Raw genomic sequence first — 26,845 nt, 5'->3', positions numbered from 1 at the left:
TCTGAAGTCATCTTAGTTTTATCAATATGGGCCCACTTTAGTTTACTCCGTTTCTTCTTGCCACAATTGGTGTACTAACTTTCTGGTGGCAGGGGGGGTCTCCCATGGATACCTTTAGCTGGAGGGATAGAATGGCATGGTCACTAAAAATTATGAATTGATTTTCCAACCTAGTGGCCCTTATGTTGATAGGGGTGGTGAGTAATATATAGTCAATAGTTGACTCTGACCCGTTTCTTTGGAAGGTTCCCACCGAATTACCAGTTAGAGGTTCTGGATCACTGGTTACTACTATATTTCGGAAGGATAATATCCTATTTAAGCAGTTGCGGCATTCATTGTGGGTAAATTGATATATGGGGTTCCCCTCAGTATCCTCTAAGCCACATACAGGGACTGAGTTGTGTTTGTAGGATGTATATTAAAATGTCCCAGCCAAAGGATGTTGACTGCCTCATTCCTAATATTGCGTAAGGATTTGTCTAATACCTTATCAACCTCTCCAACAATAGAATGCATATTTGGGCCAAACTCATTAATATAAGAATTAATTAAAAGCCATGTGCCTTCCTGGTATACCTCAAGTGTGAGAATATCGGAATGTGAATTTGGAGATTCAAACTTTATTACCTTTACTGGGAAGATATCAGGGATCAAAGTCAAAATACCCCCCTTTGCCCTCCCTGAAGCAGAGGGTTTAGCTAGGGTTTGAAAAGAAAGGTAGCCATTTATGAATATTGGCTTTGTAGACCAGGTCTCCTGGAAGAATGCAATGTTGTGATTTTGCCAAATTTTCAACCAATTATTATCACTCAATTTTGGGGCGATACCAGCCACATCTCACGAGGTTATCTTAAACACCATTTTAATTACCCCCTCTCCCCCCATTGTGGTTTAAATGACTGTGGGCTCTATCTGGTGACAGAGACTCTCACAGTTAGCTAGCGAATTTAAGTCTGATCTAGTCTCCAGGCTTATGTCTGGTGTCCCGGAATTTCCCACTGAATTCTTCAATGCCTGGTCCAGCCTCTGCTGTAAATTACTTCCTGGGACAAGCGGGAGAAAGGGTCTGTCAAAATATCCCAGTGGTAACGCAATAATCTGGGAACTCTTGGAGGAAACTTTACCTAGATACTCTAGCAGAGGTCTAATGATAAATTCATTTTTAAACTTTAGAACCACGCAATCTCCCAACATTTCTTTCATTGCAGGGCCTACCCAAGCTACCCTTCTAGCCATTCAGTTTTTGCGTCATCCAATGAAGGGCTTTAGACGTTGTTGGACTGTGGATTCTGTGGAACTGGGAGATTGATCAGTGAAACTGCTCGCCTGGCTAGAAGGGCGAGACTGGGCTAACAGATGGTTGGCAGAAGTGGAGTCGCCGGACGGAGACTGTCTGAAAGACCCACAAGACATAACCAACACTTTCGCTGCCTACTACTCACAAATATACTTCTCTGATGCATCAACATCGGAACAAGATTCCTTAACTTCCTAGCGCATAGACCCCGCCCAGCCCTATCTCTGGATGAGGCAGCACTTTTGGAAAGCCACGTTACAGAGAAGGAAATCAAATTAGCCATCCGATCACTACAGCCAGGCAAAGCTGTGGGTCCTAATGGAATGCCAGTGGAACTGTACAAACTTACAGCATCCACTATTGTACCCTATCTCTTGGAAATGTTTGGGGAGAGCAGACAAGTAGGCAAGCTTCCCGAGGAACAGCGACTGGCCTCTGTGGTAGTAATTCAGAACGAAGGCAAGCCCCCACATCACGGTGCCTCTTAGAGGCCCAAATCCTTTTTCAACGCAGAGCTGAAAATATTAGCCAAAACCCTTGCACTCTGTTTGACTCCATTGATGAAAAAAATGGTCCATCCTGATCAATCAGTGTTTATTCCTGACTGAAGCACGACGTTAAATTTACAACGACTCCATGGAGTCTTGGGGCGAGCACACAGAATCAAAGAAGATGCGATGATACGGTCACTTGATGCGCGCATGTCCTGCGATATGGCTAAATGGCCATATCTATTTGCTGTGCTTAAACATATGGGTTTCGACCCAAAATTCCTTTCCTGGCTACAACTCCTATACTCACAGCCCCCGGCACAAGTTGTAGTTCATGATAGGGTCTTGAGGGTTTTTCCTATCCACAGAGGAACATAACAGGGCTGCCCCCTTTCTACCCTGGTCTTTCCCTTGATTCTTGAGCCACTAGCAGCCTAGGTCAGAGAGGACTCCTTGATACGAGGCTTGCGTTGGACGGAGAACTGGGAGGATAGAATGTCATTGTATGCTGTCGACATTCTCCTATACATCGCCTCTCCCAGGTCCACTGTCCCCAGGCTAATAAACATCCTTTTGATCATTGGGGAATACTTTGGTTTCTAAATAACTAGTCTAAATCTGGAGCCACACCTTCCCCATGGCTGTGAGATACGAGAGGCCGTGGAGAGTTTTTGAATCTTCGGTATACACGTGACCACTGACCCCAAGGTATTTACTGCCAAAAACCTGACGGGTCTTCTGACACGTATCAAAAGTGATATTCAACATTGGAGATCCCTCCCACTCTCCTTATTGGGAAGGGCAGTGCAGTTCAAGATGATGGCTCTGCCCCATTTCCTTTACATCTTATCGAACTCTCCCTTTCCAATGCCAGACTTTTACTTCAAAATAGTCACTAGCGAACTCAGGACTCTGCTCTGGGACGGCGGTTCCCCCACGCATAGCTTTGTCAAAACTGACTCGAGGTTGGTAAGAAGGAGGGATAGCCCTTCCTGATTTGCAAACGTACTACACAGCAGCCCAATTTACAACAATCAACTATTGGGCCCACCATCCTAGAGACGAACTAGCCTATCACATGAACCATCTGGTCCTCCAGCCTGGGGGTTACCATCGTGCATTGTACACCAGTCCATGTCACTTATCCTTGGAGGGGCCAACGGCCCTAAATGTTGCCCTCTGGTACTCAACACTACACAAATTCGGGTGGGAACCTCACACCTGCTACACCTCCATGGGATTCAGAGCTCTTGGGCACGATGGCTCACAGACAGATTTTTGATAGGTGGGATTTGACAGGTATCTCCACGGTGGGAGATATATGCACAACCAGAGGGGTAATTCCAGTTACAGATTTACAAAGTACATATGAATTAGCCCCTACTGAGGCTTTTTGTTATCTACAAATTTGGCATGCTCTCCTGGCAGTACTTACCTCTGATGAAGCCTTACCAGAATCGTCTCCCCGCAAATGGTGGCTGTAAGACTACGCTTCAGTTTAGTACAGTTAAAAATTCTGCACATAGTTTACGTCTCCTGCACAACACAGGTAAAAATGGCCAGACAGATAGACGCTGGGTGCCTTAGGAAATGTGGCGAAGTAGGGACTTTCTTTCTCATCTTGTGGGAATGCCCATTTGTCCAAACATACTGGAATGGGGTGTTAACATGCATCAGTGAGGTCACCGGTACTGCTATAAGCTCATCAGCCAAATTATGCCACTCAATATTTGGGAAGCCACAGACTTGACACGTGCAGATCAAATGTGAGTAGCATTGGGTGTGATGATTGCCAAGCACAATATCGTGCAAAAGTGGGGAGTGATGGCCACTCCCTCCCTGAACGACTGAAAGGGAGACCTGGATTGGTGCATGGTGGCAGAGAGATAGGTGTACGAGAGCAAGGTATGCCCTAGGAAATGGGAGCGGATGTGGGGCAGATGGAATACATACAGAGGCAGCCCATGAACGGCCTCAACAGCACAAGTTGTCAATACGACATTATGGGTCCCAATGCTAAGGTCAAAATACGGGAGGATAAATGTGTTGCACAATCCCCTGACATTGTTAATAATTATTAATACTATGTATAATGGACTTTTGCCCTGTAATCCTTCTCAGGTCAACGGTCAGAGACGAAGTCTACCCAGTAATGTGAAAGTAAATATTATCAAATGTTTTCCCTTTTTTTTTGCTCCTGGTACGTCAAAATAACTGTCATGTGATGCATTCTCTTTTGATGTTAATAATCATTTTTAAAAAGAGAAAAGATACTCTATTTTTCTTGAAAGGGGGTGAGCAGGGGTGAGCAGGGGTTCTCTAAAGTGTGTATCCTCCTTACCCTGACTAGAAGCAGGGGTCCCTATTTGGACAAATGTACCTACCTCTGCCAACTGGAGACCCTAATTTCTAACAGGGGGCATATTTATTAAACATTCCCAAAACTCAGGGCAGTAAGCATAGTTGCTGAGGTGCATTGTGTAAACAGTAGAGAGCTAAACAGCGCTATATTTACTAAGATATGGTGATCTTCAGCTCTCTACCTGCGCTTGCACACTTGAGGCTGCCTAGCGCCTTTGCAGGCACCCCGGCGCCATGCTGCAAGGGTGCCTGTCAATTCTTACAACAACAAGAGCGACCCATATGTCCTTGTGAACTGGGTATTAATGCTAAGCGAAAGAAAAATGTTCACAAGGAACTCATTTAAACTGTCATTATACGCTTGTGCAAGACAGTTATACCTTGCTTGAATTAATCAAAGTACAAGAAGGGACATCGTTCAGCACAAAAACACTTCTAAAAGGCAATTTCCTCCTTCCATGTGTGATGGAGAATGCACAATGCACAGAAAGAGGAAGTAACGAGGAGAAATAAACATATTTCTACATGTTACACCTCTATAGACACACATTTTGGCGCAATCACATGTGTACTGCCATTAGTAAATCTGACACTGCGTCAAATGTAATGGGTGGATGCAGGCGAATGCCCATGCTCCGCCCATGGACCGCTTACCACAACCAAATGTAATGCAACTTAACGCAAGCAGCTTTGTTACATTTATTTACAAAGTCACATAGGGCAGCACAATTGCATTTACATGACTTTGTAAATCCCAGTTAAGGTTTGTACTGAGTTGCGTCATGCAAGGACACGCTGGTTTCTAATAAATCTGAGCCGAGGTGTGTACCTTCAAACATGTACCCATGGCTACAAACCCTGGCATCGATGCACAAAGCTTTATTTTGATGAGTACCTGTGACTTACTCCAGCAAATTTAGGAGTGAGGCATTGCTAAGATACACTCACTCAAAGAACCCTCTTTGTGAGCAAGCCCTTTATCCTGTTTTAATTTTTAATTTTTATGTTTTAGTTATTAGGCCACATCTTCTCGTCACATTTTCTCTTTTAAGTATAATTATGTTTCTTCCTTCTGACTTTCCATATATTATGAAAATGAAATCGCTGTCCTCTATTTACTTTACATCCTAAATACCAAATTTCACTTTTTTTGTTAGTTGGAGCCATATTTCACGCACACAGGCGTAGCAATCCCATAAACCGAGCACCAGTTTCCCACACTTCATACACAGGACATCTAAACACATCTGTCCTGTGTCTGGTCTCCAAACCAGTAATGCAGTGATGTGCAGCTATTTTCTTGCTATTGTTTACATGCTGCATTTCCTTTCCTAATGTAATCTCCTCCTAGATGTAAAATAATGAGGACACAGATACTGAAGGCACCAGTTTCCTTTCTAGTGATCACAGAGAATGGACTGTTTGGAAGGCCCAGGGTCCCCTTTAAGTTCTTTTAGACATGTGAGATTCAACTGAATTACTTTCTAACTAATCGCGATATTATACACATGCTAAGATACATTCTATTTTAGATTGAGTTTAACACACTGCATCAAAAGATGCCTTACATATCTCAATTAAACCTTTATCAGGTCTGTCTACCATGACTCCATTGCAGCAAGCATTATTTGTGTGTCCTGGTATGCTGACAAAAACTAGACTGGTTACATATTTATTAATTTACTTTACTCCTCAGTGAGAAAATTAAAGGAACGATGGACGAAGTGTTTGAATGAAATTGGCAATTGCTGTGGGCTGCATTCTAGACCATTGTGTATGCCACTACATGCCATCAAAGATTGCAAAATATCACCGATGCCTCTTCAGAAGTTCTTGTAAAGCCTTGTGCGTTTCTAGTCACATTGAATTGAAAAATACTCAATATAGTTACATGTTTTTAAAGAACAAGTTACTTACCTTCGGTAATGCTTTTTCTGGTGGATACAGTATCTGCCTGTGGATTCCTCACCTTGTGAATATCCGCTGCTCCAGCAGCATTAAAAAAAAATTCGTAGCTCTCCACTCCGACGAGGACGACATCACAATAGCATGGCTCCGTTCGCAGCTCCGCTAACGTCACCTGTGCCATAAAAGAACCTCTTCGGCGTAATGACGTCAGTTCTGCTCTTTTTTCCCGTGCCTTCGAGGCACACTGATGGACCGACACAAATATATATAGTATGTACAGTACACAGTATTAAAACCAACACACACAGTGTGAAATCATTGCAGTAAAGCAAAAAGAATAACACACTTCCTTTGAAAGTAACAGATAAAACTTATCACCATTGCAGGTATGCAAGGGTGAACAACGGGGAGGCGGGTGGGTCAGTGAGGAATCCACAGGCAGATACTGTATCCACCAGAAAAAGCGTTACCGAAGGTAAGTAACTTGTTCTTCTGATGGATACATCTGCCAGTGGATTCCTCACCTTGTAAATAGAGTTCCACAGCAGTCCCCACTCCCGGAGGAGGGTATCCACCCTTCTATACCAAAAAGTCCTGTAGGACGGAACATGCAAAGTGTCTGTCCCTCCTCACCTTGGAATCTAAGCAGTAATGCTTTGCAAAAGTGTGGAGGGGGGCCCAAGTTGCCGCTCTACAAATGTCCTCCACAGGAACACCCCTAGATAAGTCAGAGTTCGAAGACTTTACTCTGGTAGAGTGAGCTCTTATACCCTCTGGAGGATCCTTACTGGCCAAAGAGTAACAGATCTTTATGCACAAGATAATCCATCTGGAAAGGGTGCGCTTGTGCAACGTTCTGCCTTTCCTGTAGTCAATGAAGCCCACGAAGAGCTGGTCATCCACACAAAAGTCTTTAGTCCTATTGAGGTAAAAACTCACCGCCCTTTTAGGGTCCAAGCGGTGAAGCCGCTCCTCCTCCTTGGAAGGGTGAGGGGAAGGATAGAAGGTATGAAGGGTAATGGACTGCCCCAGATGGAAGGGAGTTACCACTTTAGGCAGAAGAGCAGCCCTGGTCCTGAGTATCATTGTATCAGCATGAATGGTTAAGAATGGGGGTTTCGAACTCAGAGCTTGAAGCTCACTTACCCTCCTTGCCGAAGTAATGGCAACAAGAACTACTGTTTTAAAAGACAATAATCTCAAGGGACACTTGTGCAAGCGCTAAAAGGGAGAACCCATCAAGTAGGTTAAGACAAGATTTAAGTCCCATTGAGGCACAAAAAAGGGAGTGTGCGGAAACTTGTTAGTGAGGCCCTTAATGAACCTTAACACAATGGGCAACTTGAACAAAGACGGCTGATCCGGCAAGCAAATGAACGCAGACAAAGCCAATAAATAGCCTTTCACACTAGCCACAGCAAAGCCCTGCTGGGCTAGAGAGAGAGCAAACTAAAGTTTGTTGGATAAGCGAGCTCTCAAAGGGTCAATAGACTTCTCCCCACACCAATTGAAAAATTTGGACCACCTATAGGAATAGATAGACTTGGTGGAGTGTTACCTGGCCGATAAAATAACGGACGGGAGAGAGAAAGAATTCAGTTTGCCCTGTTCAATCTCCAGGCAGGAAGGTGTAAGCTCTGGAGGTGGGGGTGTAGAACCTGTCCCTGTGACTGCAAAAGGAGGTCTGCCCTGAGAGGGAGACGGAGCAGAGGGTGCAACGAGAGGTGAAGTAGATCTGTGTACCACACCCTTCTTGGCCAATCCGGGGCGATCAATATGACTTGGGCCAGGTCTTTGCGAATGTTCCTCAGAACCAGAGGAATCAAGGGTAAGGGAGGAAACGAGTAAAGGAAATGCGTCCCCCAAAGCTCCCTGCATCGGATACTGGAGACTGCAGAATGACGGGCAGTGAGCATTCTCGTGAGTGGCAAACAGGTCCACCCGAGGGGTTCCCCACGTCTGAAAGACGTGGTGAATCACCTCCGGATGAAGCCTCAACTCGATGTCAGCAGAGAACTGCCGACTGAGACTGTCTGCACGCACGTTTAGAACTCCGGCCAGATGATTTGCCATCAGACAAATCTGGTGGTCCTGAACCCAGGACCAGAGACGCAGAACCTCTCTGCAGAGGCAATGCAACCCCACTCCTCCCTGCTTGTTGACATACCACATTGCGGTAGTGTTGTCCGTCAGGACTTGAACCGACTGACAAACAAAGGAAAGGGAGGAAGGCCTTGAGTGCCAAATGTATCACCCGCAACTCTAGAAAGTTGAGGTGAAGCAACCTTTCCTCTGTAGACCAAAGACCCTTGATCTCCAGGTCCCCCAGATGATCACCCCACCCTAGAGTGGATGCATCCGTTATCACTGTGGCCACCGATGGAGGAAGATGGAAGGGCTTTCCTTGAGACAGATTCCCCTCCACGTCCCACCAAGACAGATCCGCCCACTGCAGTGTCTCTGGAGATCTTGATTGACTACCTGAGATCCCCATTGTGTTGAAACCACTGCCTGCGGAGGCACCACTGGAGTGCCTTCATATGCCAGCGTGCATGGTTGACCAGCAGAATGCAGGAAGCAAACAGACAGAGCAGGCGAAGGACCTTCAGAACTGGAACGTTCGCTCCATTGTAGTATAAAGGGATAATTTCCTGAATGTCGAGAATCCTTTGTGGAGGTGGGAACGCTCGACACACAGTAGTGTCCAGTACCGCCCCTATGAACAGGTTGTGCTGAGAGGGCACCAGGTGAGATTTGGGCACGTTTATCGAAAAACCCAATTTGTAAAACTGCTGGGTTGTCACCTGCAGATGATGAATCACCTTCTCTGGTGACTCCGCTTTGAGCAGCCAGTCGTCCAAATAGGGGAAAACTGGAATCCCCAATCTCCTGATATGGGCTGCCATCACTGCCATCACCTTGGTGAAGACTCAATGTGCAGTAATAAGTCCAAACGGGAGAACTGCAAACTAATAGTGTTGCGACCCTACCGTAAAACGGAGATACTTCCTGCGCGACTTCAGGATTGGGATATGAAAATACGCATCCTGCAAGTCGATGGGCTCCTTCCAGTCCTCCTGTTGCAGCGCTTGAAGAACCTGGGCAAGGGTGAGCATCTTAAACTTCTCCTGCTTTAAAAAAATGTTCAAGATCCTGAGATCCAGGATTGGACGTAACCTGCCATCCTTCATGGGTATCAGGAAATACAGGGAGTAGCATCCCTGACCACTTTCCAGCTCTGGAACCACCTCTATTGCACCTTTTTTTTAGTAATGTTAGGACCTCCTGCTGCAGAACAAGAAGATGGCCCTCCGAGCATGCTCCTCGACAAGGAGGGTAATTTGGGGGGAATTCCCAAAAGGGAAGACCGTACCCATTTTCCACAAGATTTTGAACCCAAAAGTCCATAGTGACTGATTCCCAATCTTGCAGAAAATGGGTAAGCCGACCCCCCACAGGACCCACATGATCCAGAATGGTGGATCTAGGGCTGCTTTGCTGTGGCAAGAGGGGGGGGAGTTAGAGGAGGAGGAGGAGGAGGGCTGATGACCTCGAGGACGTCCTCTGTTCTTGCCTCTGTATGATTTATACAGAGTATTTTGCTGCTGCTTCTACTGCTGCTGAGGCTGCCTGTAGGTCCGAAAAGACGACCTTCCAAAACCTCTCATTCTTCTATAACTGGAACCTCTAGGCTTCGCCTGCAGGCCCAGAGACTTAGCAGTGGCTTTGCAGTCTTTGAACCTCTCTAAGGCTGCATCTGCTTTTTTACCAAACAGCCCAGAACCATTGAAAGGGAGGTCAAGAAGAGTCGTCTGCACATCCGGAGAGAACTCCGATGACTTGAGCCAAGAACCTCTCCTCTTGGCAACCGAAGATCCCATAATCCTAGCAACAGAGTCCGCAGTGTCCAGACCACTCTGTATAACCTGGCGTGCAGCTGCCTGAGTGTCCACCGAGACTTCGTTAAAATTCTGTCTGTCTTCTTCAGACAATTTAGGAGCAAGCTGTTTTGCAGAGTCCATGAGAGCATGTATATAACGTCCCAAAATACATGTGGCAATTGTGGACTTCAAGGCCATACTTGCTAAAGAAAAGACCTTTTTAGCCAATTGATCAAGCCTCTTAGAATCTCTGTCCCCAGGGACTTGAGGAAAAGCCCCAGATGGCTTCTTAGAACAAGCAGCTTGAATCACCAGGCTTTCAGGAGATGGATGAGATGTAAGGAAGTCCGGGTCTCCTTTATCCGACCTGTACCTCCTGTGCGACAGATTTTGATACTGCTGGAGCTGAAAAGGGCTTAAGCCAAACTTCCATAACTGGCTCAGTGATAGCATCATTACAAGGCAATACTGGCTCTATCACAGTGGAGGGAGAATGTAGAACCTCAGTCAACATATTAGACTTGGAAGCTATAGATCTAAAAGCTCCGCCGCCTTCCTGATAACTGTGTGGTAAGGAGCTACATCCTTAGAAGGAACATCTGAAGGAGGAAAAAGCTCCCACTCTAGGCCACTTGCCTCCTTCAACCCCTCAAATAAGTCTTCTGACTCCTCCAGCTCACCTTACTCCATTTCTTTCTCTACACGATAACGTTGCTCTTCCAAACTCTCTGAACCTCTCGCCTCGACCTCATCCTCGGAACTGGCGTCGGCGACGCCAGACACAACTCCGGCGGATCCGGAGCCGGTTTCGAACACGGATCCGGAGGCACAGCCTGAGACGTGCAAGGACGAGCTGACAGTGCCGGAGATGAAGGATACGGGGTCCATGTCCTCGGCGCTGGGAAATGCCAGGACGGAGCTGCTGGAAGAAACGGCATAAAGGGAGCCTGAGCATAAGCCTGAGGAACTACCAAGGTAACAGCCATAGGACCCATGGGACACGAAGGCGCTCTAGAGGCGCTCTAGAGGGGTAAATAGCTCTAGCAAATACTCCATATATTGCATTTAAGTAATGTGATGGATCTTGACCCAGGCTAGGGAAAGGTGGGTAAGTCCCCGGTACAGACTCAGGCTGAGGCATTACTGGACTCGAGCCAACCGGCGCTGACAGTGGAGCCAATGGAGTCGAAGACTCATCAGGTACTGGAACCTCTTCCACCAGAGCCGGAGACTGAGCCGCCGTCGGAGAGTGTGCTGGCGAAGCTTCAGGCAAAGCCGAACGGGCAGGAGTACCCTGATTCGAGCCTGAAGGGGATGGAGAAACAATTCCTCACGATGTCTTCGGAGCCGCGTCCTTGCCTGAACGGCGTCGAGAGCCGTGCCTTTTCTTCTTGTGCTTCTTCGACTTCGAAGTATGTCCCTACGTCGAATTCGATCTCGACTTCAACCTCGTCCTGGACCTTGATCTTGATCTTCTTCGACCTCTCCTTTCTCATCTTCGACATGAAGAGTTTAGCTTCTCTTGCTTTTAAGGCTTTAGGGTTCATCTTGTGACAACAAGAGCAACCCTCGACATCATGGTCCGACGACAGGCACCAGACACAGTCCTTGCAGGGGTCCGTGATGGACATATGTCCCCCACATTCTCTACAGGGCTTGAAACCCGACCTCCTTGAAGACATCCTCAAAAAAGGAAACAAGGTAAGCAAGCCGAAACACAATGTAACAAGAACAACACACGGAGAGTCCCAGAAAACCGTTAGCGTCGACGGCGCAGAAAAATGGGAACTGATGTCATCACGCCGACGGGGCTCTTTTATGACTCCGGTGACGTCAGTGGAGCCGCGAGCGGAGCCATGCTATTGTGACGTCATCCTCGTTGGCGTGGCGAGCTACGAAAAATTTCCGAATGCTGCTGGTGCAGGGGATATTCACAAGGTGAGGAATCCAACTGGCAGATGTATCCATCAGAACTTTTATGCAAAGGAAAGACATCACTACGACCCAGGCAAATTTCACCTTCAGTAGGCAGTCCTAGATGTTTGAGAATATTTTATGAGTGTCCACGTAGAACTTTAGAGAAAGCCTGTAGGTTTGTGTCCGCACACTTTGCAAAATGAGCTGTGAAATACACCCTTTAGCCCCATTGGATTAAATATTTCCTGAAGTTGTGTAAGAGCCCCACCCTCCCCCCAAACCTTACTAGTATGTGCTGGGCCAGCTCACTTTCTTTGTTGAGTGTCATCACGATATGATACCAAGTGTGTCATACTTTGTGTAGGGAGCATCTGTGGAACAATCCATCCATCACATGCCAAAAAAGAAGTGCAACCACAAAATGGATGCAGCATCTGCAGCAGCTATGAAAGGTTCTTCCAAAACAATAGCAGTGCTCAAACAAAACAACATAGGTAAGACCTTCTTTGAAGACCGAAGGGGTGAGGAGCTAATGCTGCTGACTGGAGAAGGGGCAAATTTGTTTTATTAATAACTGAACTTCTCAATTGGGACAATTGCCAATCACTCTTTCATGGACTTTTATTAAATGTTTTTAGCATTAGTTATATATTACAATGTCTATGAGACCTCCTGCTTTCTTTTTATTCTAGTATTATGATTGTTCCTATTAACGAAGCAATAAAGAATATGACTTTGATAAGCACTGCATTTGCATCAAGACTCCACAACACATAGAACATATATTTCGTAGTCTCCTTGCATGTAAAAAGTGAAGGCAGGGGCGTGTAAAGAAGTAATGAATGCAGGAAAAATAACGAATTTGCAATTTTCCTAGGAAAGAGATTCTTGTGCTAGCAGTCTTTGTGATGTAAGATTGCCAAATGTGTAACCTTAATTCACAAATACAAACATTCTTTGAACAACGGTATTACTAGGCACCTCTGAGAGTGTTCTGTATGCTGACATTAAATAATCAGGTGCACGGAGCAGAGGTCAACATAATAACAGTCAGTGATAACGCTAATACCTCCCAGTGCCATTGCAATGAACAATCAGTGCTCTCTTATCCCCATTCAGAAGCAGCTGTTTTTTATTTCGAACTCTACACTACAGGTTTTGCAATTTCAAAGTGCGGCAAATAACGTGTTACTGTTACATTACTTTACAGATTCCTATGCTGTATTGCACTGCCCATCATTAGAGACAATGTCGTGAACACGGCACTGAGTTTACAAAATGTAGTAGATGCCTTCTCTGTAAAGATTCAGTAATAGATTTAAAAATATGTGTTTACTCAACAAATGGCAGACAGGCAGGCCCACCCTTGGTTTCTCTGCATCACCACATCAAATGATAAAATAGGTGCAGCCAGGCTGCTACAAATGTTCTAAGAAACAGTGAAAGAAAAATGCTGAAAAGCAAATAACCTTGTTATTTACATACCTGGTGTTTTTTTGGTGTGCTGACTGTAGAGATGGAGGATGTGGCCTCACTCTCTTCCCACTCAGGGTATGCATTTTCTCCTTCATTCTCCAAATAACCTTGCCCTTTCTTGCATTTGACCAAAATGTTAAGCTGTTCTTTGGAGACACTGAGGTGTGTGTGAGGCTCAGCACATGGTAAGTCATCTTGGTTAATACATATTCGTTCGAACTTTTCTGGGCCATTGTTCTGAAAGAAAGAGATTGGAAAGAAATCATTGCACAGCAAAGTACTACTCGTCAGTCACCATTACTACCTTTCCACTCTGAGTGTGTTATGTTCTTAAAATACTAACCAACGAACCAAAAACATTTTTAACAATGAACCAAATGTTTAGATTTCCACTTCATTTTGTAATCCCCAAGCAGTACTGCCACAATGGATGAGACAAGCCGCAAATAGGAGAATAAAGAAAAGAAACCAGGACCACGATGAATATACACAAGGCTCAGGAGAAGTTAGGATTGCCTCTTTGTCTTATCACAGGACTCACAATAAATGTTATAGAGTCATATGCAAAATTGCAAAAATAAACAGGATACTACTTCTATGCTGATGAAAGAGGAGAAATCTACCAACACATGTCAAGCATTCGAGCTATGTTAGACAACACCGACAAATGTGGGAATGCCACTCTAGGGTCGTCCAACCAAAATCAAGTCAACGTTGGCAACGTGCGCTGTTTGCTAAGTCTGCCAAAAAGGCCTATTTCATATTGAGGCCATGACAAAGACCAGACTCTAACTAAGACCCCAAAACAACCTCAAATAGATACAGATGTTGTGAGGATTTGGGTGTAAACTATGATATGGATGTGGGGCCTTATCATGGAGTACACTCGCAAATACAATTTTGGGTCCAGTCAGCCTCGTTTACGTAATTTTAGCTCAACTCTGGGTAGCTGTGGCTGTGAGCAGTAAGGCTTGCCCAAGGAACTTTGTGTAAAGCATTTAACTGCACTAAACAACGAAATAGGAACGTCACACAAGAGACACACAAACAATTTATACACATACAGCATATCTTTAAGAATTTTTAGTGTCCTTGGTCATCAAAATCCAGTGGAGTGTTTAGGAGATACAGATTTTTGAAGCAATAAGTACTTATAAATGCAAGCGAAAACAAGCATTGGTCAACAAAAACTTTGCAAACTTTTGAAAGTTTAAAACAGTTAGTTTGCAACTCTGGGCCGACTTGGGATCCAAATCTAATAGGGCGGAGGTCTAGTATTCCAGTAAGGATACTTAGGACAGTCACCAGGGAACCAGAGCGTTTTTAAGGCAAGTTTCAAACTTTACAAGATGACCGTTATAGTCATCAATGGAGTAGTCCTGATGCTGAGGATACAGGCAAAAGATGCTCAAAGGATGCTCTTGGTGCTGTGTGGTTGACGGGGGTGAAGAGCAGTTTGTCCCTCAGTCCACGGGTGTGTTGAGGGGACTTTGACCAAGCATTTGGGGTCCCACAATGTCTTCTTTGCAACAGCAAAAGGCCAGTGGTGGCTGGGCTATTGATCGCGCAACACAGCGGTCACTGTCAATATCCTTGGTGGGGGCTAGTGTCTCTCTTGGGTGACAAATCCTGTCTCTGAGACTACTCCCAGGTCATGCAGACATGGGTGCAAGTTTTGGTTATTTCGAACTTGTCTCTTGATGTACCTGGTGGCGACCAGCAGTGATGCCTGAGGAATGTGTACTGCTTTGTCGGTTTGGGCTTCCACAGCTTTGATGTCTCGGGTGCTGTTCAACAGGGCCAGATGACTGACCCTTGGAGTCACTGTTTGATCTGGGGCCAGGGATCAACTTTTCCCCGAGCCAGGAGCCACAAACACAGTCTAAACTCAGTAGCCGAAAGAACAGCAGGTGCAGTCCAGCTTCAAAAGCAGCAGTACACTCCTCTCGTGGCCCTCTCTCCAAGTCTGTGGTGCACTGAGGTTCAGGGTGCCAATGGTACCGATATTAATCCTGAAAGGTCCTGAAGTGACAGCGCAGTCAATGGGTTAATTGGTCACCTCCACTTCGGTGACAAAGTTTCAATAATGTGTGGCAGTTGGAAATCACAGATTGCAATATTCTTGCCCCTCTCAAGATGTCTGAACCTTCTCTCGATTGTCAGGGGCTTGGTAGCCCACCCCATTGGTGTGGCTACCTAGGGGCTACAAGTCTACAGTAAATCTGGTTTGGGGCTGGGTTTTCCCTCTCTGGCCCTGTCTCCAGTTTCCCTACAGGAACAGAAGGAATCCTGCTCGGGAGTGTTGTCACAGGCGGCCCTTCATAGGCAGCTTCCCCTTTGAAACTCACCGTTTGGGCTAACATGCTGAGTAGCCTTCCTGGAAAAGGAGATCACACCTTGCTCTGCAACCATTGCCTATGTTCCTGAGCCTGGGAGTCATTCACATGTCTTCCCAGGCAGGCAGAAAGTCATCAGTTACCCAGGGCTTGTGCAAAGCGACTGGACGAGTTGAATCACAGAGTGGCAACTTTCTAAAAGTTGCTAAACTTTAAAAATGACATATATCTCTTCTTGGACATCAAATCGAATTTAATGCCATGATTCATTTGATACTTCATAGTACCCAGTTAGGAAGTCACATTCAGAAGTTAACCAGGCTCAGATGCCAGTTGATCACCCTATGTTAGCCAATGGGGCTACTAATCTTTCCACAGCAAAATGTCAATTTTGGTTTCTTATGTCCTGATTCGCCTTGGCGAAACAAAGAGAAAATATACACTGCCCCCCCCCCTTGACAAAGCACCAACTAAAGATCTTTGTCTTGTTGAGCCAAGGGCAAATCACTTTGCACAGAACTTCTCTTTCCTTGGTCTACTCACTTCAGCACAGCCATTCTGAGATATCCACCAGAGTAGTGAAGTAATAAAGGCCTAATCATAGGACTGTATCTGAATCCAGAGCATTAACCCACTGTTCACACTGCACCCAAAGAATTAGTCCAGTGTACCATAGTCGGGGGACAGATTTTATCCAGTTTCTACAAATCTCTCTACGAGCAAGAAGCACCAAATAAAAGACCTGAAGCGTCTTACCGAGTATCCTAGACATACAGTTACTCACATCTGACCAAAAACAATGGATCCCAGGATACTCCAGAAACATGTGGATATCATCTGTTTTTTCTTGATCACATTTTGAGCATCCTGGCGGGACTCCTTTCCCAATTTAGACAGCCTTAGAGGAGTCCAATAAGCCCTGTGAAGACAGAAAAGTGGTTCCTTCTTAACTGTGCAGCGCGAACCGTGAAGTACAGAGTGTTACAGGATATTTGCCATAAGTCTTCTAGCTCCGCCACTGGCAAGTCTCTTTCACACAGGTCACCTGGTAGTCTGAAGTCGCCGTCTGCTAAATCCACCAGAAGCCAATACCAGTTAGCCACTTCCTTTATTCTTTTTGATACTGCTATCCATCAAAGTCTCTAGTTCATTCGAGGAGCCGATGTCTACCCCAGCCCAGTGGTGCCAACTTTTTATTTGTAGATATTTATACCTGGATAGCTTGGTATTAGTGATCTGTAATTTCTCCCATTGGATCATTCACCTGTTGTCGACTATATGATCCCATCTCAGTACCTCTGCCGCTTTTAAAACTGTGGCCAGGCTATCCTTGGCCCACTCAGGGGAACCTTGAGCATCCCAAATAGGGGCCCGCCCACTGTAACAACTGAACTTCATCTCCTTTCTGATTCTATAACATGTAGCAGCAAACCCTTGTAGAGTCTTAAGGCGCACTTTATATTTTAAATCTCGGATCTCCGAATTTATGCAAGAATCCTTGTGCTCCCCCTTTCACCTCCGATAACATTACCCTAAGCATTTTCACAATGTCCGATCCATCTGGATCGTTCAGAAGCATCCTTCAATTTTTTTAAAGAAAACCCCAAGCATAGTAAGACAAATCAGGTAAACAGAGACCCTCCTTATCTTTCTTTCGTCTGAGCTTTTTCCAGGCAATCAGTACTTCTTTAGAGGCCCAAATAAAACTAGAAATCGTAGCCTGAAGCTCTTGGAGCCACTCTTCCTTGAAAACCGTTATATTCTGAAACAGGAAGGTGAATTTTGGGAGGATCGACATTTTTACAAAATTTACCCTTCCAATAATTGTCAATGGCTGATGGGCCCAACTTGATAAAAACTTACAAACTTCCTTGTTGATCTTCCGCAAATTAACTTCCGGAATTCTTTCTATATTTTGTGTAATTCTGATGCCAAAGTATGTCATTTCTGCTTTAATACGATCTTGCTAAGTATTCATATTCCAGGCAAATATTTCCATTTTGTGTTCATTCACCTCGTAACCAGAGATGCGCCCTAATCAGGAAGTCATATCATATATTAACGGGACAGAGGAAAGCAAATCAGACGTATAAATCACTAGGTCGTCCGCATATAGCCCCACCTTTTTGTCCCAACCCCTATACCTAAAGGGATATGTTCCTTCATTTTCCCTCATTTTTATTGCAAAGGGGTTCAATATGTAGGTCAAATAGGAGGGGAGACAGGGGACAACCGTATCTGGTTCCCGCTGGAAATTTGAAAAGGTCTGGAAAGATTCCCCTTCACCAGGACCCTAGCTGTGAAATTCGTATAACTCGATTCTACGGTCCTGCAAAAGTTTTCACCGAGATTGGTCACCCTTAATATTTTTAGAAGCTACAGCCAAATCACCCTGTCAAAGGCCTTAATGGTGTCCAAGGTAATAATCGCCAGGGGGACTCTATAAGCATCAGCTATATAAATCACTCCAATTAGATGATGTGTAAGGTCTTGGATCCCCCTTTTTGATCTTCATTTAATAGACCCCCTGCCAGCCTGTTTAATCTTCCTGCTAATATTTTAGCGGAGATTTTATCATCGCAAATCAGCAGCAAATTAGGCCTATAGGAGTCACATATATTTGGCGGTTTGTCTGGTTTAGGGATCAGGGTCACTATGGCCTCTTTCCATGAAGCTGGCAGTTAGTTGCCATTTTCAAAAATTGCTCCAAGTAGCTTTGCCAATGCTGGTATAATAAACTCACCCAGTTTATTATATACCTCGACGGATAATCCATTCGGACCAGCAGCTTTACCTAGGCTGTTCCGGGTCACGAACGCCAGCGCAACGAGGGCGATTCAGCCACTTTGATTGTGGAGACACGCACCTGTGTTTCCATTCATCCGGACCTCACCTTACTCTGTACTTTTGCCGTGTGAAACTGACAAGAGACACTTAGATGATCATTTCAGCTGTTGAATCTTAGGAATAAGCTGGTGTTTTCATTATCCTTGAACTACACACTTATCGGCCCTACCAGGTGCCCCTTTTCTTTTACCGTCCTACTCTGTATTGAACTCTGAAATTGGTTACCCTTCCGGATTGGAATTATCACCGGAATTGGGCCTTACAGACCTGTGATACAGCCATTGAGCCCTGAAGAGTTGTAGGAAATCTGTGTATACCTACAACAAAACACGTGTCGGCTGGCTGTGTATTTTCCTTATACCTGATGACCTATTAAAGGGAGAACATTAACTCCAAAACCTTCGTAGGACTTACCCATTGCTCTCTTCTCTACTACACCCACCAGGTCTAATTGAGGCTTGAAAAGCTGTATGTAACTGTCCCGTTCCCTGACCCTACTGTGCCCCACTCATTAATAGCTGTGTTTCCTTCTGCTGGATGTTACCCTCAATTTCCCCTATCTCAGCTCTATACTTTTTGCTTTTAAATACTTGAATGGAAGTAATTCTCCCCCTCAAAAAAGGTGTATACGCATCCCAGACAACCCCGATTGGGGCACTATCCCAATTGTCTTAAAAAAACTTCTCGGATTCTAAACCTAATTTCTCAATTACCCCATCCTCCAGTAATATAGTTTTATCCATAGTCCATCTCCTCTGAGGTGCGGATTTTGCAGTTTCTAAAACTAAGGTTACAGCTAAGTGGTCCGACTGATGTGCTCCTACATGCCTTACTCCCTGAACCTGGTCCTTTAATTCTTGATCGATCAAGAAAAGATCAATCCTTGATTGATGACCATATTTTTTATTATTAAGGGTAAAGCTCTTTGCGACCCCCATTTTCACTGTCCAGATATCACACCACACCAACTGCTTCATAATAGTTGTTATTAGCGCCTGCATCTTGCTCTTTACTACCGCTCTGCTCTTGACTCAGCGGTCCCAATTACTATTGAGCACCATCAAACCACTAATTGGACCAGGGCGGTCTGAGTTAGGGCCGTAGTAACCAATGACTGTATACATCTGATGGTAACACTTTAATCTAGCAATAGCCCACCTACCTAACTTGTCTACTCTACTCTCCTCTATTGTGATATAAGGTTTTTTTTTTAACCAAGATCGCCACACCTTTTGTAGTAATCTGTTGGGTAATAAAAACAATTTCTTGCACCCATGTTTTGGCTTTAAAGCTCTCTCTCATCTCTTGACCCGTCATGTGAGTCTCTTGCAAAATTATCATCTGGGCTGGTACATCCTGTAAATACTGCAAGATCCTTTCCCTCCTATACTTAACTCTAAGCCTGTTTACATTCCATGACAAGAACTCACTACGAGCGCTCTGGTCCAGGCTCATCCCCCGTCCCATAAACTAAGTGCATCAGGGATGCCTAAAATCATGATTAAACGAGGAGGATTTTTTTTTCTCCCCCAGCTCCCCATCCAGTGACCCCTACCCTTCCTGTGATCCCCCCTTCCCACGGAGAACCCTCCTGCTGCCCCCTCCAGGGCCGAAGGCTATGGGGGCCGCAAGAGTGGTGAGAATACAAAAACCTATGTTACCGCTAGAAATAACCACTGTTTTACTGAATTTGTGAACACACCTAGGGAGTGATCAGGGGTAGAGAAACCAAAGGGCCTAAAAGCAAAAAAGAGTGAAAAGACATAAATGTCAATTTGGAAGTGTTGCTGTTAAGACATAGTAAAAATATTGCCCTACTTAATAATATATAGGTCCCTACATGGGGCTCCAAGGTTGGTATCAAAATCCTCATGTGATCTTTTATATGCGTGGATGAAAAACTTTTATTTTGATCGCATATGAAACTGAATCTTGCCTGCCATGATGACTGTATCAATTTCATTAAATGATACAAGTTTGATGGGCAGCTAGACTTCACTATGGATTTAATTTCACATTTAATTCTCTGAAATATTGTAAGACTGAAGAATAAGCTGTTTCTACAGACCAACAAAGATTTTTGACAGGCGAAGCAAGATTCTAATCATACACCATTTAATTAGGAACATCCAGTGTGCATATTTAGTAATTGCGCTGCAGGATCAATCCTAAATCCTCACCTTAGGAAAAAACCAATGATGTAATACATTTGGAAATAATTGCAGGCAACAGTGTGACCCAATGTTAAATGCTGCATGTGAACTCTGGAGTCAGTATCAGTACCAGTGGATGTCTGGTTATTACTGTTGCTTAGGGATATCACACTTTTATTTTATTACTTACATTGTTTTAGAAATATTAAAAAACTTGCTAACAACCTGGCCATTTCTACAAGTCTAGTTTAAAAGAGCAAAAGGTTCTTGAAGGATGATCAAAGTAAATGAGTCCTCATTTACATAAAAACATGGCTCTTAACAGACATCTAGGGCCAGATGTAGGAAGGCCGTTACCGGTCGGTAACGGCCGAAAATCGGTATTTTCGGCAGTTACCGACCGGTATTTAGCATTCGGCATGTAGGAGATAGAAAATCATCCAAATCGGTAAATTTACCGAATCGGTAAAGTTACCGAATCGGTAAAATACCGAATCGGAAATATTACCGAATCGGTAAATTTACCGAATCGCAACCTATAAAAATGGACCCAAAATGCAATTCTTCTTGCACAATGGCAGCATTTTATGTGATTGCAAGACGGCTAAGGCTACAGGAGGAAGGGGAGATGGAATGGCAGAGAGAGGAGCAGGTCTACAGGCAGAGGATAACCCTGTTCATGCTCACAGAGGCAGAGATACTCCAGAGGTACAGGTTGGCCCCAGACACCATCACTGACCTCATCAGGGACCTCAACCCACTGTTGGAGCACACTACCCCAAGGGCACACGCTATTCCTCCCCATGTGCAGGTGCTGTGCAGCCTACACCTGCTTGCCTCTGGGAGCTACCAGAGTGTGGTTGCTGCGGTAGGTGGAGTGACCCAGAGCAGCCTGTCAAGGTTTTTCCACAAATTCCTTGACGCAATGTTACAGAGGATGGAGCATTACATATCATTTCCTGCAACCCATGGTGAACTGGTCCAAACAGAATCAGACTTCTACCAGATGGCACGTTTCCCCAATATCATTGGCTACATTGATGGCACGCACATTCCCATTTGTCCCCCTGCTGCCACAGAATACATCTACAGGAATGGGAAGTCCACCCACACCATCAATGTGCAGATGATCTGCAATGCAATGTTCGCCATTACTGACCTTGTGGCAAAATTCCCTGGGAGTACCTATGACTCCTATATATTTCAGAACAGTGGCATCTATGCACGGCTGACTGCAGGTGAATTTGGTGAAGGATACCTCCTAGGTAAGACACAGTTGTGCGACCCCTATAAGACCTATTGCAGTAAGCTGTACAAGTATGCATGTGATTAAATCATACCCATTTTCTTTTAGGAGACAGTGCATATGCCCTCCGCTCCTTCATACTCACCCCCTACCTCAACCCCTCAACACCCAGCCAAAGGAGGTATAACCGGGCACACAAGAGCACACGCAATGTTGTTGAGAGTACATTTGGCACCTGGAAAGCAGGTTCAGATGCTTGCACAAGAGCGGAGGTGCAAGGCAGTATACCCCCATCACCTGCTGTAAGATCATCGCTGCCTGTGCTATGTTGCACAATCTCGCTGTAAAGAGGGGTATTGAGGTGGATTTGTCAGACTATGAGGATCATGACGACGACATTGCTGTGCCTGAAACACAACCTGCTGGAGTGGCAACACCAAGTGATGGCAGATACAGACGTGAGGAAATAACACGCAACTATTTCTGAGTGAGTGATGACACTGAAACCTATATTGAAAGCACAAGCTTATGTTTAATTTAGTATATTTCCAGGTATGTTAAAGAACAAAAGTGCAACAGTAAGCAAGTGTTGAATCCACCCACCATAGTTGTATATTATCACTAGGCAGGTTTAAATGGCACAAATGTGCAACTAAAACTTTTTGAACCATGATTAGAATGTCCAATGGCAGTAGGCCATATCATCAACTGTTCATTTACGCCCACGCTTTGCACTAGCAGGTGTTTGTGGCTCAACCTGTTCACTAGGCGTTTGGCCTGTAGCCTCACCCTGTCGCCTGCTGCTCCTCCTTGTCTCTACGACATGGGGGCTTGCCGTGCTGCTCCTAGTGGTACTACCTTCAGTGTCCGGCACGTCAATGGCAGCAGTTTGTGCACTCTGGGCATTGAGTAGAGCCTCCAGCGCACAGGTCATTCCGGCTATGCCCCTTGTGAGCTGATTGCTGTTATTAGTCAGGACTTCGCCTGAATAGCAGGGATGTAGCTGTTGCCAGGCGGTGTATGGATTTCTCAGTTCTCTCTGCACGCTGCTTGTCCCTGCGCCTTGAAGTAATTTCAGAGTCCAGTTTTGTGCACAGTTCCTGTATGCCTGTTGCCATGCTCTTGTTCACTTCCACCAGCTCCCTGATGCCCTTGCCAATGTCCTGCATGTTGATGTTGAGGTTTCGCATTTGTCTTTGACAGGCCATGATGCCCTTGCCCTGCATCCTCTGAATCCTGACCATGGATCCCTCCAGGCCTTGGAAGACACTGGACCCCTCCCCACGTGCACCTACACTCCTTCCTTGTACTGTGCGCCTTCTAGTGGTACTTGGTACAGGCTCTGTGCTGGGCTGCAGTGTGATAGAGATGGCAGCTCCAGCCAAGTTGTGTGAGTCTTCACCCACCATTTCACCAGCAGCTGTCTCCATTTCTAGCAGTGGAGAAACAACATGCCTCCTGCTAGGGTGTGCAGCAGGTGTTTCTACCTCCAGGGATGCTGGCATTTCAGGTGATGACAGCAATAGTGGGGACTGTGTAGGTATTGGGGATGCCGGCATTTCCTCACTGACGTCAGGTTCTTGGGAAGGTGCCTGCCCACTCGGAACACCTGTGTCCTGTGATGCACTGGGACCTGGCTCATGACTGTCATCCCTCTTGGGTGCCGTGCCTTCTGCCTCCTCAGACTGCCTTCTGGATGTGTGACCTGTGGACATATGAGCACATATCAGCTAGGTGCAAATGTCTCACAGCCACTACAATTAAACATATGTAATTGCACTTAGCACATGCTGCCTGCCCTTCATTATGTATGCATTCAGTTGAATAACTTGGTGGTTACAGTGCTGTGTGACATGATCTTTCATTAACTGACTACGTGTACCATGATGCATTGCTACAGTTTGGCACAGACACCCTGGGACTGGGGTAACTTAGCTGCAAGGGGTGAGGGATGGATGAGGGTGTGAGGGGGGATTGCTGTGCATGCTTCTTACCTTTTTTTGATGCAGCTTTCGCCGAACTGTCCACTTCTTCCAGTCCACGGACACTTTCATGCTCCAGGGTTGTGGCTACCATCTCCTCCAGGTCGGTGAGGGGGGGTGCAGTGTTCTTTCCACCACCTGTTTGGGAGGCCTGTTTGTGGTGGTCAGCCAATTTCTTTTTTGTGAGGCTCCTTAGGTCATAGAACCTCTTTTTTAAATCTTCAGTGACTCTGGTGGTCACTCCCACTGCATTTACTTTCTCCAGGATTTCCAGCCAAATCTTCCTTTTTGCAGATTCTGGAACTGTTAGGGACTGCTTTCCAAAAAGTCTGTGGTGAACCTTAACCACCTCCTCAACAAGGACCTGTAGCTCCATACTGCTGAATTTGAGCTTTCTTTTCCTTTCAGCCTGCTCTGTGTCCTTGCTGCTTGCCATGTTTTAATTTGAAAGTGCACAAACTCTGTCTGCTGCTGCTCCTAGTCTCTCTGCTCCAACTGCCTCTCCAGAACCTTCTAATTACTTGCAGCTGCCTGTGTAGCCACTTCCTGGTAGGAAGGGGGAGGGTGGTTGCACCTGATTGGCTGTTGTGTTAAGTTTCACTTTTGCTTGCTGTCCGATTCGGTATTTACCGAATCGGTATTTACCGATTCGGTATTTCCAATGCATTCCTATGGGCCAAAAGGCCCATAGGGATGCATTGGGAATACCGATTCGGTAAATACAGATTCGGTAAATACCGATTCGGTAATTTCCGATACCGATTTTTACCGATTCGGTAAAAAATACCGATTTTTTACCTACATCTCATTTACCGATTTTTGAATACCGAATCGGTAAAATTCGGTATTTAAGAATCGGTAAAATCAGATTACCTACATCTGGCCCCTAATGTCTGTTGTGTGAAAAAAACTCAGATCGGTTTACTTGCCCTCTCTAATCCTGTGGGCATTAAAACCATTTCTGCTTTGTTCGTCAATGCCATGTTGTATGATGGAATTTCTGGTTACACTTTTTCTAAAGAAGGAATGTGCTCTCATGGAAAGTATGGTTTTCTGCAGATGCAGCAGTGGATAAAGGTGTACAAGGACAGATGAAAAGGTGTATTGTAAACATTTGGTAGTAAGGAGGCAAAAGATAAAGACAGACTAAATAACTATGGAGTTGAAAAAAAATGACAAAAGTGCACTAGTTGTAAGGTATCTGTAACATAAAATGATTTATTCCGCTTGAGTAGGTGCACAACCTCACAGCTCCATGGGGCTATGAGTGAAGTGGACCACTTACATAGTCACAGGTGGCCTCATATACGGTTGTGCTGAAAAGAACGTGGGTGGGAGCAGGTATGACAAATTACCAACTGTCGAAGATGATTAATGATCTCAAGAGAATCATGTACCGGTTAGAATCAGTTCCTCTGGAAATATGAATATGTGGCATGCAGAACTCAAATATAAAGGTTAATCACTAAAATCCCTTCAGTCATCAGTATTCTTGTGGTCAGTACAAAAAAGCTGAACTATACATAACTTTGCCAAAAATCCAAACACAGACACGCCTGTGGTTACAGAATCAGGCGCTTGCTGATTACTCATCTGGATGTGGAGCAAAAGGTCATGCATTTGGTACAAACAATAATTTTTAACATCAGCAGTCTATTTTTTAGCTGCTGTACATCTACTATCATAAGGGGTGCAAGGGGAGCGGCCTCGCAAGATGGCCGCAGCTCTGTAGAGCTCAGTGTGGCTTGGGAGATTCACGACTAAATGTCGGGACCCAAGCTTCTATCATCCGTCTTGGCAGATAACCCACTGCATTGGTAAACAGTACCTTTCCAACCATGCCCGCATTGTCTGTTTTGAGGAAACGCCGACTGCTGGGCAGCTCGAAATCTGAATGACGATTGTGAGGCTTAAAAGCATCACTACACGCCTGAGAAGAGCGCATCCATAGCGCTTGCGACCTCCAAAAAACGTGATTCGATCCTCAACGATTGAGGGAATCAGTGGAGCTGTCGGCACAGCGAGGGATATACCGCAGTGGTGAGGTTTGCCGTCGATCAAACTCCGGACCGGTGGCCGCTGTGGAATCAAGATGGGGTTGGTGAGGACATAGGTGGAGGGCCCGTTGCGGGGACGACGCAGAGGACCTGCTGCGGCATCGGGAGGGTGGTGGAGCACTGAAGACCCCTGGGGAGCCAAGACACTACGTTCAAGGTGAGCCTGGCAGGGGGTCCTATACCCGACATCACTGCGCTGGAGTGGCAGCGGGGATTCCGAGTGAAGGGGAAGATCTGAGAGCCACGGGACCTTCCGTTTGTCTCTCCAGCAACAGTGGAGAGTGCCGGGGAACTTAGTGGGTAATTGATGGAGTTGGCGGGCAGATTCAACGCCATAGGAGGCCTGCGCCCAAGACCCCAAAAGCTCCTGAACGTGCCCTGAACCGAAGCTTACTGGTGAACATGGAGCTCTTCTGAAAGATCATAAAGACATGAAAAAAAAAGTTGGATGCCTCGAAAGCCAGGAACAGGGTCTTAACTAATGATGTGAAACACTATAGAGCCAAATCGTAACGCTGATGGAGAAAGGAAAGCACAATGATGAGCTTATTGATGCTTTAATGGTACAGTATGGCTATAAACATTGACATTCCCCTTCTAACATGCACCCTTTACCTGTTTAGTGATATTGCCCTGATGTGAGGATTTGCCTTGCCGACCCATTTGTCAGAGGTAACTGTTAATATGCTTTAATACGCATCTATGCCACCTAAAATAGCTGTACCAAGGTGTCAAACTACTTCACTCGGGCGGAGAAAAAACAGGTGGGCGACCAGGAGAGTGTTGATTCCGGAATGGCACTGACCAAGGAAGACCTGTTAACGTCCCTGAAGAACTTCAAGACTGAACTTAACACCAAGGCCACAACCCCCCTGCCTGACCTCAAGTTG

The 26,845-nt window shown here is 45.4% G+C and overlaps 1 protein-coding gene across 5 annotated transcripts in view; it reads right to left on the bottom strand.

Annotated features, from left to right (window-relative positions):
- LOC144798733 (uncharacterized) overlaps positions 1-26,845 on the bottom strand; it is a 784,842-nt gene that overhangs the window by 198,426 nt on the left and 559,571 nt on the right. For all 5 annotated transcript variants that reach the window (XM_078669743.1, XM_078669744.1, XM_078669747.1 and 2 more), the window contains one exon: positions 13,344-13,571. In XM_078669743.1, coding sequence (XP_078525869.1) covers positions 13,344-13,571 — 228 coding nt within the window. The remainder of the gene's footprint in view (positions 1-13,343; positions 13,572-26,845) is intronic.

The sequence above is a fragment of the Lissotriton helveticus genome, chromosome 12 (genome assembly GCF_964261635.1).
Source record: "Lissotriton helveticus chromosome 12, aLisHel1.1, whole genome shotgun sequence".
Taxonomy (NCBI): Eukaryota; Metazoa; Chordata; class Amphibia; order Caudata; family Salamandridae; genus Lissotriton; species Lissotriton helveticus.
Note: the sequence above shows the minus strand (reverse complement) of the source record. Positions and strands in the feature narration are given on the sequence as shown.